The sequence below is a fragment of the Oreochromis niloticus genome, linkage group LG12, assembly GCF_001858045.2.
Source record: "Oreochromis niloticus isolate F11D_XX linkage group LG12, O_niloticus_UMD_NMBU, whole genome shotgun sequence".
Lineage (NCBI taxonomy): Eukaryota > Metazoa > Chordata > Actinopteri > Cichliformes > Cichlidae > Oreochromis > Oreochromis niloticus.
The window spans coordinates 27,537,457-27,558,049 of record NC_031977.2 but is presented as its reverse complement, the minus strand read 5'-3'; the positions used below and the strand labels follow the sequence as shown (position 1 = coordinate 27,558,049).

General features: G+C 39.6%; 1 protein-coding gene across 3 annotated transcripts in view; it reads right to left on the bottom strand.

The window, feature by feature from the left end:
- Positions 1 to 1,268: 1,268 nt before the first annotated feature.
- atosb (atos homolog b) overlaps positions 1,269 to 20,593 on the bottom strand; it is a 28,490-nt gene continuing 9,165 nt past the window's right edge. For 2 of the 3 annotated variants that reach the window (XM_019365583.2, XM_005459798.4), the window contains 9 exons: positions 11,001 to 11,179; positions 10,522 to 10,752; positions 8,793 to 10,101; positions 7,310 to 7,368; positions 6,399 to 6,498; positions 4,281 to 4,439; positions 3,424 to 3,492; positions 3,042 to 3,247; positions 1,269 to 2,759 (listed from right to left, as the gene is read on the bottom strand). In XM_019365583.2, coding sequence (XP_019221128.1) covers positions 2,606 to 2,759; positions 3,042 to 3,247; positions 3,424 to 3,492; positions 4,281 to 4,439; positions 6,399 to 6,498; positions 7,310 to 7,368; positions 8,793 to 9,947 — 1,902 coding nt within the window. In that variant the 5' untranslated portion in view covers positions 9,948 to 10,101; positions 10,522 to 10,752; positions 11,001 to 11,179 and the 3' untranslated portion in view covers positions 1,269 to 2,605. Of the gene's footprint in view, positions 2,760 to 3,041; positions 3,248 to 3,423; positions 3,493 to 4,280; positions 4,440 to 6,398; positions 6,499 to 7,309; positions 7,369 to 8,792; positions 10,102 to 10,521; positions 10,753 to 11,000; positions 11,180 to 17,151; positions 17,332 to 20,593 lie in introns of all 3 variants that reach the window. The other variant, XM_005459799.4, reaches the window with a different exon arrangement.

Here is a 20,593-nt window from a genome sequence, read left to right as displayed (position 1 = left end):
GGTCAAAAATACTTGGACACTTGACCAAAATTTGGTCAAGCGTTTCAAACCCAGTCAAACAGGCTGAAGAGGCACTTTCACATTCTCCTTGAGGGAATTCTTCCAGGAATTAATGCACAATGCAAAATTAAGCAAATGTATTAAACAAAAAAGAAAATCAAAGAAGTCTCTTTGAAAAGAATTTAGTCAAATTATAAAATCTGGTTAAAATTTAAACAGTGTTATTCACTCTCATTTAATCCATCCTATATGCTTTGTTGTAAGTTACACGGAGGTAAATCTAATTTGTCTGTTTTGTGATGTTTAAAGATGCATTCAAAGCAACGTGGAAAAGAGGCAAGCTGCCTTTGAATCCCCCACATTAATTTTAACATATTTATTGACACCGTAAGGAAGGATTAAAATCTCTGGAGATCTACCTTTGGCAGCCCATCTTGGGAGGGGTGATGGGCAGTAGCAGTAGCACAAATGAACTCTTTAGGTGCAGACACTCAATGTTTTCCTGAATAAGGTGTAGGATCACTGCATACTTTTTTTTCTCCTCTCCAAAATCTTCCCACACTATAACCAGTGTATTTCAGGAATGACTGCTTGTATTGTTGGTGTGATATATATAGAGGTTCTTCAGTATTTTTACCAGGGGAATACTTACAGGCCATGGATTTTTCTTCCTTCAGTAGTGCTGTGTGAATAGCATTCACAGAGTTTGACATTCATATTTGCAGAGTTGCCCAGAACAGCAAAGGCAGTCTGTTTTTAGCCACTCAGCACATTACAGCTTGAAGAATTCTCTCATGCAAGATAGTAAACACTTTGCAAGCGCTGGATTCAGATGGATGAAATAACTATGCTCAGGCTTTGTTTTGCGACCTCTACTCAGCTTTTTCCCCCTATACTATATAGTATACAGGCATTCCCGGACATTTTTTTCTCAGAGAAATGCTCTTTTTCAGACCACTCTTCATAAACCCTAGAGAGGGATCTGCCGGAAAGTTGAATACTTTCTGCAATGCCAGTTGAGAGTAAATATTGAACACCTGACATGCAGTGATAAATCCGACAGTATTATCAATGAGTGCAACCCCTTATTTAAACATCCCATTTGCATTGTGACTGATGAGGAAAACTACTTTTGATATAGACTGTAGTTACATCACGACCTCTAACCATTTCACATGGCAAAGTCAGTATGAGTGCAAACATCAGCCATAATGTTATAAAAAGAAGTGTCTTCGCAATGGCATTCAAACAAGGAGACGACACTGGGATTTTACTTGCCAGTCGCAGAGTTTATTATTTTAAATATACATAGACTATCCCATTCTCATATTAAATACCCCACAACCCGTCCTCCCTCATTATCCCTCCCCTCCCTCACCCTCATTTCTCTGCTTTCTTTGTTCTGCCTCCAGAGAGAAAGCTTGTCTGGCTGAAAAACACACTCTACTTTGTGCAGCATATTGCTTATTAAGACATTTGCGAAAACATAAATTAAAAAAAGAAAAACAAAACTACAGCTTGTCTTTTTTTTTTTTTTTTTTCCCCAATTTCTGCTCCAACATCTGACTGTGGAGAACAGAATCTAAACAGGAGGAAATTTTAAAAAAAAAGAAAGAAAACAGCACAGTGTCCCTCAGTCTGGCTACATACAATGAAGTGGATTCCAAGTTTTAGTTTTTTCATTGTTTTTTTTTTAACTCGCATGTATACACAGTGGTCTGTACCGTGACAGATAGACAAAAACTAAACAAAAAAAAGAGAATTCCTTTCTTCAACAAATGTCCTGAGTTTGGTCAGATCATGTCGCCGTGTTGTTGTCATGTCGTGTTGTATATAAGACATCCAGTCAAGGTGGCTGATTCAATTTCAGCCCTTGCTTTCACTAGTGTTTGTGTCTCTGTTCATCTCCTCTCTGCTCCTCAGAAGGTAAATAACCCCCACAATCAGGGGATGGGACTGTTGTTTACGGCTTTCTTTTCTTTTCTTTTTTTTAAATTGCTGTTACAATTATTGGTCCAATGAGGCAGTTGGAGCTGCAGGCAGAGTGAAGGACAGTGTGATACGGCACTAGAGGAAAATTCAGGTGTTTAAGTCACAAGGCATGCATGTTAACACTGAACTCAGAGTCACCACCAGAAGTGTTTCTGCTGTTATGCTTGTATCATGTCCCGGGCATGAGTCTTGTCAGTCTGTTTTGGTGTGTGTTTGTGTGTCTGCGTCAGTGTTTGTGCATTTTTTTTTTACTTTTTTCTTTTAAACAGATTAAGGTCCTGGAAAAGTCCTGCTTTTAATACCATCCATGCTAGACTACCCTGACACCAAGATTTCATCTTTTCAGCAACTGAAGGTGCCCATGCTTGTTCCTGTGACATTTTCGATCTGCATTTAGGCTCTCAGTGGAGAATAAATGCATAAAAAGCAGGTCTTTTCCAATTACCAACACTGTGACATATGTGCACATGTGTCTTCTGTGCTTCTGGTATTTCTCATGAGTCTTTTGAAAATTTTATATCCAATATTCTAGAAGTCCGTTTCCCTTCTCCTCTTTAGGAAGCACACGAGGGACTGCGTTGGCATTACGGAACGTCAAAAGGTCAAGCTGGGATCACACACGGGGGGAGTATTTTGGGTTTCTTGGCACCTCGGTGAAAGATTTCAGCTCATATGGGATCCCTGTGTCCACTTCGATGGATTTGCGGGAGAATAGCAGCCGGATATCGTTGTGCAAGTATATCTTTCCAGATTTGGAGCTCTGGAATCTAAGAAAAATCAGACCAAAAACAGAGGTTGGCTAAATAAATAAATAAATAAATAAATAAATTCCACTTGAGCCAAGAATATGACTAAAAGCACAAAAAACCTTTTAAATATTCAATGAAAAATTTATATAACACAAAGTTTTATTAACGTTTTAGTTCCTCTTTCTTAATATAGACATTTCAACTAAGCTTTTAAAGTCACATGATAATGGAGCATTTTAGCCTTTTCTGGCATAAAGAGTGAAAAAACAAAGCAAAACGCATATAAAACCTTAGTTGTACCTGAGATGTATAAGGTAGCAGAGAATCTTCTTCCTATCTAGTATTTCACTTCCTGGAGACGCCTCGCCTTTCCCCTCAGCTCCCTCCTCTACTGGCACCAAGAAGATGCGGTGTCGCAGGAACGTCATATGATTGACAGGCATGTCGTTAAAGTTGTAGGTCACGAGGAACATCTTCACCACAGTTTTGTTGGGATTAAATAAGGTCTGAGGACACAACAGGAATAGATGAGATAGCTCAGCATGATTTAAAATAAATTAAATGGTTTAGCTATAATAATGACAGATATCTGACCCTTAAAAGTATCAATATGACAGCATCAAAATGTTGCATTTTTAAAATATATATATTTATGTATAGGTAAAGAATGACATAAAATTACCACTTGAATGGTCCCTGCTTTGGGTATGCTGTATCCTTTCTTTCCAAGAGGTTCGAGGGATATTACCCCCTGTGAGAAAAAGGAGAAACAGAATACATATCCTCAGTCACTGCAATGATGAAATAATCTGTAACATTTTAATACTTAAGATCTACATGAAGACTGTGCGCCATGAAATAAAACGTAGGGGGCAGCAGTATGACAGCAGTAGTATACAACCGTAGTTTTCCATTTCTGTTCTAAAACAGATGAGATCATCTGCATATCTGTATTGATAACACATGTAAAACACAAAAACATAAAAAAATCCAGAAGGGAAGTCTATGAACTCTAAAACTACGAGCGCAGTTGTAAAGGCAGCTGCATGGAAAGTCAAATTAAGAGTTCAAAGAAGTGAATCAAAGGAGGCCTGACCTTCACTTTTATACACAACAGATCAAAGTAGAAATGAGGAATTAATCTAAAAGTGAAACAGCTGCTTTTCCATTTTTCCAGCAGGATTAAAGCTGTTTACACATCAGGGCTTCCTCATAACACTGCTAAAATGCTTTCTTGGCATATGCAATAAATGTACAGTATTTCCCGATGAACTGAAGAGATGTGAAGAACAGCTTCATAGCATTTGCACAGAAAGACATTTTCCACATCTGCTTGTGAAGAGGCAAATCAACATCAATCAGACACGCATTGTTTTGGTAGTTCTGATCTCTAAATTGGGTTTATTTTTTCCCCAACCAACAAACCACAGAAAACATTTCGTTTATCTTTTTTTTCCTCCTGACTAACGATATACACAACAACACAAAAACATGGCACAACACACACACACACACACACACACACACACACACACTGACCAGGAAGGGTGAGGGTGCGCTGTGCTCTGAGATGTCATAGTATGTAACCTGCACAGGCAGGGTGACATGCTGTGGGCAGTAGGAGCCGCTGGCACCGATCTCTGCTGTGAAGCCTTCAATTCGGCCTGAGGGGGAGAATCGCCCCTTCAGAATGGACTCCTGGGAAGCACAACAGAAGGTGAAATGGGTTGTAGGCATAGAGAGTCTATTAAAACTGTAAATTTCAATTTGACTCAGAGTCAAACTGGGTGGTGAATCAGAAAAACCTATGACTGTGAAATCCATAAAAATCCATATTTCATTTGTTTATTTTAATTGAAACCAAAGCTCAGTTGGACAGTGTTAAAATATGCATCTGTTAGCCAGCAACACTGAGCCAAAAAGGGATCAACTTTAAAAGCATAAAACTGTGAAACAGCAATATTTATTTATTTATTTATGTATTTGTCTGTTTAATTAACAAACAAAACTCTTGAGATTGAGAATCCCTCTTTTTAAGAAAATCATCATTTGCTACAATTGTTATGACTGTTTTTAAAATCTTAATATGTGAATGAGGTTAAACATATTTTCAACATTACAACAGTAAGTCTCAACTGTGGAAGTATTTCTCTTCATTGACAATTAAATGTAGAGGCTGTAGTGAAAAACAAAAGTAACATCTTGACAGTGTTCTCACGAGAACACATGTCATCGTAAACCAGCTTCTATCCTTGTTTCAACTGTCTAATAGGCCAAGTCCTCTTACACGCAGACAATCAAACAGTTAAAAAAAAAAAAAAGTGCCAATAATAAATCATAACTGTCTAAACAGAACCCTATACAGATTACAAAATGCAAATGATCACCGTATCAGGTGCATCAGTATGAAAAAAATCCACTGTCAGAGCATAATTAAAATAAATCTTCTGTCATTGCAGTCGTGGTAAAACCTAAAACCGGAAGGTCGAGGGATCTTCTAATTCTTTTTACCCAGTTTTATATCAGCACTTTCAGCACTCTAGAATCAGTTTCAAATTGGAGGTATATTTATCCATTTCAGTATGTCCCGTTCAAAATTTACTTTCTTCTGGTTTATTATTAATTCCAGCTCATGTTGGATTTAATTAAAGAATAAATTATTATATGTATTTTTTTTAAAGATCACATTTTCCTTCCACCAAAGTTGTCAAACATGACCTTCGGGCTGTGACTGTCGGGTTGTCGGGTTTATATTATGTGGATTTTACATTTTTGAAAGCTTTAGTCTGTCAAGGCTGAGAAACCTGGCTCCAGTCTAAGGGGAATTCAGAATAAGGAAAAACTGTTTTGGCAGAGAGCCATACTTTTAAAATGGCCATGCCCTGCAGAGGCTACAGCATGTGGACGTCCTCCCAAATGCTCCTAAAAACTACAGGTGTTTTTTAAAAAACAACAACAACAAAAAAAAAAACCTGTGATACAAACACTTTCCCCCAAGTTGTGTAAATGAATGGGAAGGAAAAATATCACTAAAATTCTTGTTTTGTTTTTCCAAATGGCTTTGAGTTGGAATTACAGGTTAAAGTTGTACTGAATTACATTACATTGCAAAAATGTACCTTAAAGGTTTCTCCAAGTGTACCAAGAACCAAGATTATCCCCATCTCCATGTGGAACACATTACACTAGTTAAAGGAGACCTATTATGTTTCAGCTTGGTTTTTGTCATATATACTACTACACTGGTGGATAATAAACATGGCTAAAGTGTACGCTCATGGAATTCCTTTAAGACAAACGTTCCGAGTGTTCTTTATGCTCATTTTCAGAAGAAAAGTTTTCTACTCTTGGCTGTGTAGTATGCCAATAAGTGCAAATATCTTTAATATGGTCATCTTAGGCATACAGCTCTCGCTGTAGGCACAGCAGCCCCCGCCCATATGAAGCTCAAGTCTTGTTTGTGAAAGGGAAGCAGTAAGAATAAATGGTTTAAATGGAGGATACTTTTTAAGTGAGAAGTGCTAAAACTGTTGCTGTCAGATAGAGAATGAGCTGACAGGATGCATGAAGATAAGATAATGAGACCTATTATAACAATCATAATTGGTCCTCTTTAATGTTTTGTTTTTGCTGCAAGAAATAAAATAAAATTCGCACCTCAAAGTTGCCGAGGAGGGATCTGCTGATGGACGATGTAGGCCCACTGGAACGTGTGGAACGGCCGGTGTCTGTGTGACTGCCGCTGCGCAGCTGCCGACTGAATATGACCACACACACACACACACATACACATACACATACACATACACATACACATACACATACACATACACATACACATACACATACACATACACATACACATACACATACACACACACACACACACACACAAAAGTGACCGGTGGTTAGTGGTTAAGATTACACTAATTTTGTCTTAACCAATATGTCACATGCCTCCGAGTGTGTCTGAATATTCGAGTACAGGCACAAACCCTTTCATTTAAAAAAAACAACAGAAGACCTACTCTAACTCCCACTTCCTTTCCCAATGTTGATTTTGGTGAAGTCAGTATGACATTGGCTGAGAGTTTTTCTATACAAGTGCACCCATGTGTGTAGGTGGGTGAAAACAGTTAATAGAGTCTTCAGACCAAACGTGAAGTAGCGCTGTGCATTTACAAAGTCTATTCAGAGATGCCAACTGACACAAATTTGCATCAGACATTTTGAATAGAGGGAAATATCCATCAGTGCAAGTTCCAAATATTGTGAAAGACTTTCTGCTCAGTTTCGGCCATAGACTGTGGATTCTCCTGGCAATCAGAAATGGACCTAAACCTTATTACAGTTTTTGGGCAACTGCAGCTGTATGATTCTACTTTGGGACAGTGAGGAGAGGCCTTGGAGCAAAGTGAGCCAAACTGCAGGACTCTCACGCACAAATATTTGTGGATTTCCAAAAACACTTTTCTTCACGTTCAGTCTGAACACAGCCCAAATTCATTTTTAGTATATGCTGTCTTTTTAATACTAATATTCGAGTACAAATACAGTGGATTACTCACCTTTTTAACCGCAGTCCATTCTTTAGTCGTCTTCCTGATCTTGTGCAGTCTGTGGAGGTCTAAAAAAAGCGAAGACAAATAGAGGAAACAGTATGATTTGTTTTTTTCCCCTCTGTTAACATCCTGACTTATCATTAAGCTACTCATAATCATAAAGGAGTGCTTGTTTTTCTGTGGTCCTGTGAGCTAAACTGTTAAGTGTAATTACATATTTCAGGTGTCCTTCTACTTACTGTGCACTGACTAGTGGTTGTTGTGTCACGCATGCATACATTCCCCATTTCCAGGTTTCCGCTGACCATAAAGGCCACCCTATTTTCAGGTGACTCGCCACTGGCCAAACCCATGCTGCCTGCTAGCCATTTTCTCACAGAAAATCTCTCACTCATGATTAACTTATCGTTACTAGCTAGCGACTAACTTCAGAGCTAGAAGTTCTTTGTCAGCTTGTCAGCTCGTACTCACATTCGGTTAAATCCAAAGACGGCATTTTGAAAATTATCTTGTCCCACCGTTCCGTATGACCTAAAATATCTTATTTCCAGCCTTTATTCACTGAAATATTGCCTGTGACAGTCTATCCTAGCTGCTTTTCTTTAACTCTGCCTCATCTGTCACTGATTCCCTTTCCTGCTTTGTTTTGTGTTTTCTTAAGTCTATCTGTTTCTCCCTGCTATTCCCTCACACAAACACACTAATCACTTGCAGTCACAATGATCCCACCACTGCATGAAACCAGTGAAACTAGTGAACCCTATTGTAACCATTAGCATACTCGCCATACCACAAACTCAAAGCACTTTCTGGCCTCCCAGTGTTAAAAAATTCAATTCCAGAACCATTTTTAAGCAGGATGTATGTATACATATGTGCATGAGAGACACAGCATACTCATGTGGGGGAACAATGGACCCTCCCTGAATGGGCTTTATTCTGGAGCTGCTCTCCCTGTTCCAGCGTGGCATGATAATGAGCCAGCCATCACCTCATTCTTTTTACCTTTAGTTGTTCTCTCAGTTTTTGTGTTTTTAATACCTCAAGCCCTTATACAGGACTGTCAGGACTAGCAGATTTCTTACCCATACTTATTCAAATGCATTTCATTATTCACAATTCAAAGTCTCTGATGGCTCTGCATACAAGTTCTACAGGTTTCTGGTTTAAAACGATGACATTTTCATGTAAATGTGCCACTGCTGTTCATTAATGTGTGCTGCATTAAAATGACCACGAGACTCTTTCTTGTGGTAGAGAATTAGACCTGGACAAGCTTGTTTCCTCAGCCCCAATTTGCTTACAATTTGTGATTCATATTAAAATAGGACCATATGATGATTAATTTGGTGCTCTTTAACTAAAATTAATTCATTATTTTTGAATACGTGACTAGTTGTGTGTGAGAGGTGTTTGAACAAAATGCTAAAGCAGTTGTTTTGGTGAATTCAATTACTCAAAGCATATGATAAAGATGATGTGTGCTAACCTTAGGCCGGTCCCAAACAGAGGGCAGCAGGTGGTTCCAGTAAGGGGCAGCTTTAGCATCAGTGCTACGACATGAAGCGGGCCCCAGTCCTGGAGCGAGCAATGAAAGCCTGCTTCTCTTTGATGTGGAGGGTCCCTCATCTTCTGAACACGAGTCCCCTGTATCACTTGGAGACAGCAACCTCTTTTTGGCAGGCCAGTGGCCTCCAGAGAAGAGACGGTGGCCATTAGTGCTAGGAGTTTTCTCACAGGAAGCCAGGCCGTTAGAGGAGGTGGCAGCCTGGGTGGCACTTCGCTCAGGTGGGGAGGATTCAAGTCCAACTTCCCATTCTGTTGCCTCCCCTGGTTCCTGCAGCTCTGTATGGTGTGGTGGAGAAAAAGGACCTGGGGGACTGGTTGGGCTGGCTGGGTTAGGAGTTTCATATGTGGACATTTCATACAAATGGGGGCTGGGCTGGCCTCCAGATGACCCATTACTACAGCTGTCATTTCCAGGGCTACCTAGTGAGTGGGTCGGTGTGCGGCTCCCATTAGGTATCTCTGTCCTAGTTGAGCTTCCAAGGGAATGACCCTGGTCACACGTTGGGGCTGATTTAGGGGAGAGTGGAGCAAATACATCAGGAAATGGCCTATCTTGATTGTACTGAGCTGGGCGTCGGGAAGGATTGTGGGTGGGGGAAAGGGGTGGAGACCTGGGTAACAATCCCTCCTCTGGGTCTTTATGCTCCATCTGCATGCAAGAGTACAGAGAACCAGATCCACTAGGCCCACCAGCTAACCCCATTCCTGCACCTTGAGCTGTGGCTGGCCCACACAGCATCCCTCCTTCTAGCCCCTCCCTGTCTGGGGAGTCCCCCAGGTGGGGGCGCTTATGAGTTAACTGAGGCTCCTCTAACCCCCTTTTCACACCTGATCGAATAGGCCTCTGCTGGGCATCAGTGTGGGATTCTGTGGAGGTAGTAAATCCCCCCAACTGAGAGAAAATAGAGAGCTGGTAGACCTTTTGGAGTCTCAACTCCTCCTGGTCAAGGTGCCTGGGTGCCCCCGGTCTGACGCCAGGGTCTAGGCCCTGTGAAGAGGGAGGCAGGTCCCCCTCCTGTGCTGGAAGCTCTAGTGGAGCCTTTTTGTGGGCTAACTCAACGTGAATGTGCCGCATCTTTTGACGGCTCAAGGATAAGAGTCTAAACTAAGTTTTGTGCAACAGGGTCACGTAGATCCTCACAAGTGCAAGAGCAAGATGATCCACAGGGGTGGTAAGTCCTACACTTCTTGCAGTGATGTCAAACACAGGGAACTTGGCCACAAAGCTCCTGAGAGAAACAACAGACAATTTTACAATTCAGGAAAAAGTTTAATAAAGCAGAGATTATTTTGTAATATTTGTCATTTAGGCTCTTTGACATTTGTTTTGTTATATATGTATATACATATATATTTGGCCGACTACTTCAAACAACAAACAGGAAGACTTAAAACTTACATTAAAACTAATTTTTTAAAAGAAATGATTAAAAGACTCAAGTTTTAAAAGAAAAACAGTTAAGCAGGGATGCCAAAAATCCCATCCTATGTTTTTTACTTACTTTGGCTACATAGAAAAGGCATGCCTCTAATAGTTCAGACACAATGGCTTAACAAAATTTAAAAGAATGTGATTACTGTCTTAGTTTTAGTCAGCTAAGGTTGCCTGCCCTGCCACCAAACCAGATGACTTATATTCAAGCCAATACCTGAGATCAACAGCTCATCTCTGTGCCTGTCCTTGTCCAATTCTGCCTGTGTGGACAAGCTGTATCTGGCACAACATCGGAAAGCTGTATCTAACAGCATACTAAAGGAACCCATCTAACTCCATGGCAGCTCTCAAAATAATTAAGCCAGTATCCCAGAACATGTGAACAGGAAACACCAAGGAGTCCAGAACAAATAGGAGCGAGGGAGGTAGGCACAGGAGCCAAGACCTGAGAGAAAATACAAAGGTCAGTGTTCTTGTCAGTGACAAAAGAAATCAGCACCATTACAGGTATATGTTTGTATAGTCAAAGTTGCTGATTCAAATTTAAGAGGATAAAAAGTTTTTTTTTTTCCTTTTCAGTACTACAACCTAGCTTCAGAAACCATGTTAGCAAATATACAATGAACCACTTAAAGCTTCTTTGTATGCAAAAGACATAAGATTTGGATTTGAGCAGCAAAGGTTGAACTTTACCAGTGGTGGAGAGTGTCAGTGATGTAGCAGGCTCTTGAGAAGAAATATCTCAAAGTTGTTACTAATTCTAATGGGCTTCCCTCTGTGATTGGCTGAAAGCCAGACACGCCCTCCTTGGTCACCTAGGCGTGAGATGTGGCATGGCTGAGGCATCATGACAGGGTCATTCCACCCAGTATCTGTGAAGAGGCAGGACACCAAATTAAATTAAAGATTTAGGAGTGAGAAGGACAGAGAGTGAGAGAGAGTTAGAGTGAGAAGCGGGTAAGTTAGAATGTCAATATTTAAGCATGAAGCAATTAAAAAGCAAGCCATTTAATATATTTCACTATTAATTTCATCCATCCATCCATACTATTAATTTTATGTTACCAAAAAGTCAACAGATTAAAAATTGTCTCATCACTCTCTTATCTGTATTAAAAAAAAAAAAATCCCATTTCAGGATGAAATGAGGAGGAGTCATTCGTAGAGCTAACGTGACACTAAATGGTTCTAGGCCAGGGGAAGCTCTTTCCAAACCTACTTGGACTACAATTTGGGAATGTGGGGGAGCGGGGGCACAGTGAGCCGTCACCATGGCAACCAGTAGTCCAAGGATAACGACTCCTTTGTGCTTGGCCACAAAGAGGGAAAAAGACACACTGAGCTAGAGAGAGTGAAGGAGACAGGGTGGATGGTAGGGGCTGCAGGGGGTAAGGGGGTGCAAGGGGTAGGGGGTGGTGGGGGCAGACTAAAGATGCTCCTCAAAAAAAAAAAAAAAAAAAAAAAAAAAATTGTGAAACATTAGAAAATAGCAGGCTTCCATTAAATGTGTCCAGCCAACTAAAAATTTCAGGCCACTGTGACGCAGGCCTATGTTGTATCAAGCTATCAAAAGGAGTTCAATGAAATGCTTAGATATTTTATTCAAAGCTTGAAAATGAAGAACTCTAATCTGACTTTTTTCCCCTGGCACTCATATAAAAAGAGAAGTATAGTTGGTTCCCATTGAGACCTACATTACAGAAACCAGGTACTTCAGCTTTTTTTGCATTTAAAACATTATGATGAAACTGCGATGACGCAGGCAGAAATCTGTAACGTGAACAGAAGTGATGACACAATCCTAAAGATCAAGCAACAGAAAAGAACTGGAGTGTTCATGCATATTTTCCACCACAGGCAAATACGGGTGTAATGTTTCCAATGCTGGAACTGGATGCTGAATAAAATCCCCCAAAGGCTATACTATTTAATGATATGACTGGCTGCACTCTTCTTGACCTTCAGCAGGTGTTTGAATTACTGAACAATAACATTTATGAGCATGTACTGTATTAAATTTCATATTGCTCTAAAAAACAAATTCTACATTCAATAAACCTTCATGCTGTGTTACATTACAAGATGTTTATATATATACAAAACGTCTAATCTAATGGCATACATAACTTCATACAACAAATCACATGGTCAGGAGTGAAACCTTTGTAGTTAGAATGGATTACTTTACTTTGAAAAAAAAAAAACAACCCAGGATGCAAATCAAATTGGAAAAAAATGGATCAGCTCAAAGACAGAAATGATCTTGCCAACTAGTGTTTTGGTAGTGGCTGTGCAGAACAATGTTGACACACTATACACAAGTATGAATGCTTGTAACTTTATTGGCCGCTTATGTAAAAGCTGTAATGTCGCCTAAGTTCAAAAACAAAGCATAAAACACAAATCTAGGTGACAACACCACAAGAATAATAACTCTCTCTTAATGGCAATAAAAATGTTAATATATTTTATGTAACAAATGATTAATAAACAGCCAATATGCTGCTAATAAACATGTCAGTAAGAAACTACATAAGCGGAAAGTGTTTGTAAACACAGAGGTACACATAACAAAGAGGTAAAGTTCATAACAAACTACCCATACTGGTGTAAGATTTCTTAACTATAAACAGGAATATATAAGCAAGAGGGACCATGACAGGACATTTCCAATATAAATCCTGCTAGCCAAGGTCATTCAATTTTTTGTTGATATTTGAGTTGGGAGTGCCAAACCAGACCTGGTGTTTTTACCAAGTAAGATAAAGAGACATCATAAAAGTTCACTGCGAGTAATTATATCACACATAACTATACCCACAGACACACAAATATACACTCAGCAATTGGGGGGTGAGAAGAATGAGAGAAGAGTCAGCAACAGTATTTATAGTCATAGCCTACTGCATAGCCCAGTTGGCTCTATGCAGGATCCCACTTGATTTTTGACCTTATTTTGAATGAGCAGGAGTCTGGCAGATGCTGCCCAGCCCTTCTCAGGCTTAATCCAGTAACCAACAGGAGGGAAAGGTCTGGCTTCAGCCCAAAAATGTCTCAGGTTCCTGGATATGGTGCCAGTTCAGATCAGAGAACCTATGAAAACCATATTCACATCTACAGGTTAAATCTGATCTGCTTAAAATTCATATGACCTATGCAATCTGAACTGTGTGCTTCTCACACAGTTCAGTTTGCAAAAATCTGTACTTATAGTGACTGTAAGAGCCCACGTAAAGTATATGCAATTTATTATAAAATGTCCAAATTAACTCTTCTCCAAAATATAAGCAAATTAAATACATTTTTATCACCACACAAGAATTGTTAGATTTTTTTTTTTTTAATTAAACTTTTTTTTAAAGAACTGCTTACATTTCACTAAGAATGCATTGCTAAAAGTAATAAAGATGTTGCCTATCACTGGTGAGCCAGTTGCAAACAACATAACCTGTGCAGCATTGACTATATATCTATCTGCATTCAGAAACAGACAAAAGATATTGAAAAGGCCAAGATGAAAGATAAAAGACTTAAAAACACCTGACAGCAACCAGCGGTCAGAGAAAGCAAAGAGATAAAGGATGAGGGGAACCGAGAGAGGCTTCAGCCAAGCCAAAGACCTTGAGGAAGGTATAAATAGAGCCCCACCCCCAAGTGTCAGGGGCAACCTGGCATGTTCATGGCTACATATTAACGAGCAGTTATGAGGCCAGTTGGTTCAGAGCATATAAAATGGAAAGACAATGTTAAAAAAAATAATATTCAAATATAATTTTTTAATACTAACAACACACTACTTGAAAATGGAGAAAAATCTTCCAACATAAATATTGCACAAATAAAATAAAATAAAAACTAGAATAAAATAAAATTGAATATCTTTAAAATAAGCTAAAAAAAAAGAAAGAAAGATATGAAGTAAAAACAAAACAAAACAAAAATTGTAATAAATAAACCCAAACAACTAATGAGTCATGAATTAACTGAAGTTAATCTTGTTTTACTCAGTTTGCTTCAAATCCATGTTAAAATGAACTTAAAATAGTAGGAGTAGTTTTAAGAAACACAGCAGTAAAATGTTAAAGAGGATGACAAAAATGAATAAATAAAAATTGCTGAACAAAAAGCTTAGTTTGTCTGACTCGGCCCTGGATCTGGATCAAAGCAACAGCAGACTGAGTCATGCACGGAAAAACATTAAAAGGAAATTTGCCTATTATTAAAGCAGGAAATAATTTTCCAATACAACAAAAGGACAGTGAGACAGGATACTCACCGATCCTATTAATTTTGATAAACAATTGGGATCCAGAGTGAAACCTCCTGGAAAATTACCATTGTCCAATGTTTCAACCTAAGCAATACTCGCATTATCATGTATTGTTATTTAGTGTTTGTATTAAGTTTAGTTCCTTTGAGACATTTCGGTTATGTGTGTTGAAATATGTACAAGTATGTGTTCATTGGAATGCACAACACTCAACACATAGGCACGACTGTGTCAGTCTATGAGCATCCTCCAGGGCAAAGAAGATTGTGGTCATGAGGTTGAATGCCAACAGTGTTGGGTCAGATGACTTATAGCCCATCAAGAGGCCCAGAAGAGTTTAACTCGATCATCATGCGAGCTGGTGTTAGGGATGTGGTAAATGCTAACGGTAAGGCATATGGCTTACACATACACTCTTAGTTCCACTTTAAAGACTAATCAGAGCTTATGAGACTAGACACCCATCAGTAATGTGGGTGGCAACTACTAAACATCTGCAAAACAGGCAAAAGCACACTTAACACCCTGTGGCTTCTTGCAAACAAAGCTGCACATGGATGGACTATATCCTTGAAAATGCACTCAAGCTATAACAGTCATGTTCAAAAGGTGGGGTGGGCATTAATGTTGGGACGTGGAGCCACTCGTGGTAAGGTCAAGACAACCCATAGAAAAGAAAACATGAATTGAAGCTAAGGTGAATAAACTATTTTAGAGAAAACAAACCAATAATAGTTTCCTGATGCAGCTGGATGGATGTTTTTTTATTCTTAGAAACTGATAAAATTGTGGAATTTGTGGCTTGAATTTTTGTGTGGTGAGGGGCATGAACTCTTTTTGGCCTCTAACAAGGGGGATGTCAAACCACTGGGCTATACATAAAGAAATGAATGCAGAAAGGTGTCATTAAGAGGTAAGTGATCATGTAACCGAAAAACAGTTCCCAGTTAAATGTATGGAGATGTCAAAGATCAGACTCAAAACCTAGCAATTTAATCCTGCAACGGCTTGGGTTTGTTTTCAACCCTCAACTGATTTGAAGAACAACAAAGCTACTGTATACTTTAGATATTTTTACTTCATGCTCTTTGACAGTTACAATTTCTCATAGGTGGAGTCCTCAGATGAAAACAGCTGACCTTCTTGCGGCTGCGAAGATTCACTTCTTTTAGTATAGAAATGCTTTTATTAGAATACAAACATTTTGTTAACTGGGAATTTTTGCAGGTAACACAGCAAAAGCACACGTTTTGGGTTTTTAGCCATCCATCACTTTTTTCTATTCCAGCTATCATAGAGTGAGAAGCGTCATACACCACGGACAGGTCGTCAGTCTATTGCAGTGCTAACATAGAGAGACAGACAACCAGTCACACTTGAATTTACACCTACATCCAATTTTGAATCACCAGTTAACCTAAACTGCATGTGTTTAGACTGGAAAGAAGCTGGAGTACTCCGCGAGAACCCACACAGGCAGAGGGAGAAGACACAAATTCCCCACAGAAACCACACTCTTCGATTCAAACCCAGGACCTTTTTGCTGTGAGGCAACAGTGCTAACCACTGCACTGCTGTCCTGCTCCCTCATTTCATTCATTCATTCGGATTCAGAGAAAAGCATGAAGCAAAAAAATAAACTGGGATAGCTAATGGTAAATTTCTAGTCTCTCTTCTTCCAGAGGCAGACAAACACTTCACAGCGGCATTATGCCAACTGTGTAAAATCGATGATTTTTTTCCCAGCTTACAAGATTAAAAAAAGACCATGGGATAGGGTTAATTGCCCACCCTTCTAAAGAGGTGAAATAGTTTGTTTTCAGTCAGTGACATAACATCTTTGGCTTTTGTGAAACCCTATCTCTAGGTGGTCAGATGCACTCTGACCTCTTTATGTCCTCGGTCAATCCTCTATAGAAATCTAGAGACGTGATAGCATCAGCATGAAGTTAGCAGCCTCCCAAATGTCCTGATTGTCTCACCAAGTTTTAGCAGATCCCCACCCAAACTACTCCCATGCCTGTAGTCTGCCTGAAGGCTGATAAACAAACACAGAGAGGAGAAAAAAAAAAAAAGAAGAGAAAAAAAAAAGCACCACAAGAAAAAAGTTACTGGGTGCTTCTACAAACAACCAGCTGTTGATTAGATTATTATAGTCTCAGTTCACAAGGGACTGGAATGACAGCTCACTAAGTCTGTGAATGTGTTTATGTTAAACAAAAGGCAGAAGACAGGAAGTGGCAAAGAAAGACCGAACACAACAGAGAGGTAAAGTTCAGTGAAACTGATAAACGAGAGTGAGAAAGCGTTAGAGTTGACACACACACAGCATTCTGACTGAAGAGTAATTGCAGTCTGAACTAAGCTGGCTCAGTGACATAGTTGCTGAGAATGCCTTTTTGACACAGGGTCTGTTTCTGTTTCTCCCTCCCTCTGCCTATCTGTCTGCCTGCCTTTCATGTGGCCATTTTAGGAGACATTGAGTCATTCGAGCCCAGCTGACAATATGACAGCAATCAACAGGAACAGCTTTAGTACACTTGACTTGACACCAAGAGAACTTGTCTCACTCACCCTTGCAGAAAGATTATCTCGCTGTCTCACTCGGTCTTTCTCCTTCCTTCCTCTATTTCATCAGGTGTTCTTGAGGGGCGACTCTGTTGTCTCTTCTCTGTGTATTTCTGTTTCTACTAGATTAGGGTGCCTTATTGGTCTCAGCTTCCCGGCTTCTCGTCTGTCTTTGCTTCCTTCCGTCTAAATAGGTAATGTCGAAAGACAGACAAGTAGTTTTTCTGCATGCACTAATGATCCCACTCCCTATGCATCCTGTTTTCTTTCCGTCTACCTCTCTCCACTCTCAGTCACACATACACAAATGAAAAACCCATCAACAACTCGCAGCCCCGTTGTCTCACTGGTTCCCTCCCTTGCCTTTTCTCTCGAGTCCTCCCTTTTCCCGTTTTTTTTCCCTCTCATTCGCACACCTCCAAAGTATCTTGAATACAAAAGCGATTTGGCATGCTACAGACCCTTCTCACCTCCCACTTCTCCTCTTCCTCTATGTACTTTCAGGCCCCTCCTTTTAAGCTTTCTAGCTATCCTATCCTCTATGTTGTGTGTGTGTGCTTTTCTTTCTGTTGGTTTCCTCTCAGCTGATAGAGCGAGGCATGCTTTGCTCACTCAGCAGTGAAGGCATACAGGGGAGAGGAAGGGGGGGGATGCTTCCAACTGATTGGCTCACCAGAAGGGGGGTCAGCTGTAGTGGCTGAAGCCCTGATTGGCTGGAGCAAAGAGGGAGGAGGTGTGAGTATCCATAAGCCCGCCCACCTGCTGAAGCTTTGACTGTTCTGCAGAAGTAAAGTGCCTTAAGAACACTTTGCGAAAAGTGTGTATTAAACCTAAGTCATCTCCAAGCATGTTTCTCTATACAGTCAACCACATGTAAAGTTGTGCATGTGTGCTTGAATTGGTTAAAGAATAACAGTTAATAAAAGAAGTTAATGTCTTTGAAAATAAACCTGCTAGTAACTATGCAATCACTCCCTCCCCCTTTCTCTGCTGCCCTATTTCTTATAATGCTCCTCTGTGGAACATTAAAGGCAGGCATGAACTACAGCCAGCAAAAGCAGAAGGCTTATCTGTGGTGGGACTGATATAGCAATAAGTGAATGTGAAAAAGTTTATCAGTAGAGGACCAGGAGCAGCCCTCAGCTGTGTGCTTATGAGTGTGTGTGTGTGACTATTGCAGCATCTGTGAGCTAATAAGGAGCAGGATGTCGACTACCCGAGAACTACTTCAGTTTGGTGTTGTTGAAGTCCACACAGCACGGTGCATTACTGACACAAGCACGCATACAGTGGGTGGAAACTGCACAGAACGTTGTCCACAACATACATCTTTGAGGCTGTCAAGCAAGCGCATATTGAACACATATTTAGGACACTTCTTTCTCCAGCGCTCCTGGAGATGCACACTCACACCTCCCTGTAGATCCTTTATTTTTTTTTTTTTTATTTTGGAACACTGGGTTGACTTTTTATCAGATGTGTGCTGGTTGAGACATGCGAGACCAACATACTGACAGCTACTTGTCTCTTTAAATTTCATTCACTTTCTGTCATTTTCTCTCTAGGACTCCTGATCTACAGCATGTCTACCTCCAACTCAGTTTCCATCTGTAACATCCTTCTTCTGTTTCCAAAACAAGATGGGATATTTATTCCTGCCAAGTTACTGCTGAGTTTCTGTATTGTCTGTTTTACAGGAGGGTGGACTGGGCATAGGTTTTGTGGTGTGTCTTTTAACAAATTACTCTAAGGTTAAGGCTCCTTAACAAATGATTAATGCTTGAAAAAAAAAAAAAAAAATCCTCGTACAAAATAAAAATCTATCACACACAAGATTTGTTCCTACCTGCCACCAGAATAAATATGTGCATATACTTGCATACAAAATTAATCTCTACCACTCTTGCAGACAAGCATCCTAGTTTACATTAACAAGATTAACCATTTTGCCTCATAGACCATGTACTGACATGTACTTATTCATAGGTGGATCCTTGGCTGAGTGATAGTATGGTTGCACTTGTTTTTTTGGTTTGTTTGTTTTTGGTTTTTTGAGTGTGTGAACAGTAAAAGTTAGCAGAGAGGAGGCTTGAAAAACAAGACACGTCTTCAGCCACATAGCTCCAAATATAGAGATGTGGGGATAGGGGTGAGAGCGAAGGAGCGGAGGGAGGTAGACAGAGGAGGAGGAAGCAAAAGAAACAGAGCAAGACAAACTGACAACTGAAGATTGAAATGAGATTCAGGTGATTTGTCTGCTACTTTTCACGGAAAAGCTGGTAAAGAAATCTAATAATGGGATTTTATGTTCCTACATAGCACTTTATTTAAGATTCTCAGTTTCAACACAAACAAACGAAGACAACTACACGCTGCTGTCCCTTTAAGAGTGAACGTTGCTTTCCATATTTGGCGATAAAGGGGTGTGTCTTCCCTCTGAACACCTTCCCCCATTCAATGGCATTGAGTGGAGCCAAAGAAAACGATGCATTGAAAACACACACTCACATTCCAACAAAAACTCACACTGATGCAATTTTGACTTGAGCGCATGGCAGTGTTTGTTTTGATGTCTACATGGCAGCGTAGGGGGCTGAACTTTCAGCCTTGATATGAGAAATGCTGCTTGACACATGTCTTGTTTTTGTAGGCCCCTCAAAGTGACACCAGCTGTGTTTATTCCATTTTGTGGATTAAACGGGTTTCTATAGGTTACATGGCTTGTAATATAGTCTCAGGAACAACATTTACAATACATATCACCTGCATTAAAAAACAAACAAACAACACATAAAAATAAATAATTTGTGTTTCTAAACCAAAATATCTAAAACAAGCTCCTTAACTCTCTCACTCAAACTGGGCCTTAATAAAAGGAAGGATTAATAAGGAGAGGTGCAGGAAGGGTGGTAGAAAAAAGTGTGTATGTGTGAAGAGAAGAGCATGGTGCCTTTGCAATAATGAGCATGTTTAAAGACGCACAGACCCCTTCCTGTTTTGATATCCATGTCTGTGTGTGGAAGTAAAGCCGTTAAGAAGCAATAAAGCTAAAAAAAATATTTACAAATAATATTTGCAAGGGTATTACAAACACCGGTGCATGTTGATGATTCACTTCTTTAAATACACTCAAACTTCATGATGCAATGCCTCTGATTTGACTGTAACAATTACATGAATATGTCTGCCAGTAAAGAGAAAAATAAGGTAAATATATTGTAGGGTGGCTGATAATTACTATCACACTTTTTGTCCTCTGGTGAAATGTGAAAGTACATTTAAAGCCATTTAAAACTTTTCTTTTCTTTTTTTTTTTTTTTTTTTTTTTTTTTTTTTTTTTTTTTTAAATACCATCTCATTTTAAAGAATTTAAGAACTTAAAGAATTAAATTTTGCAACTGGAAAGTAAAACTAATGACCTAATTGGTATGTAGATACAATTAGCTCT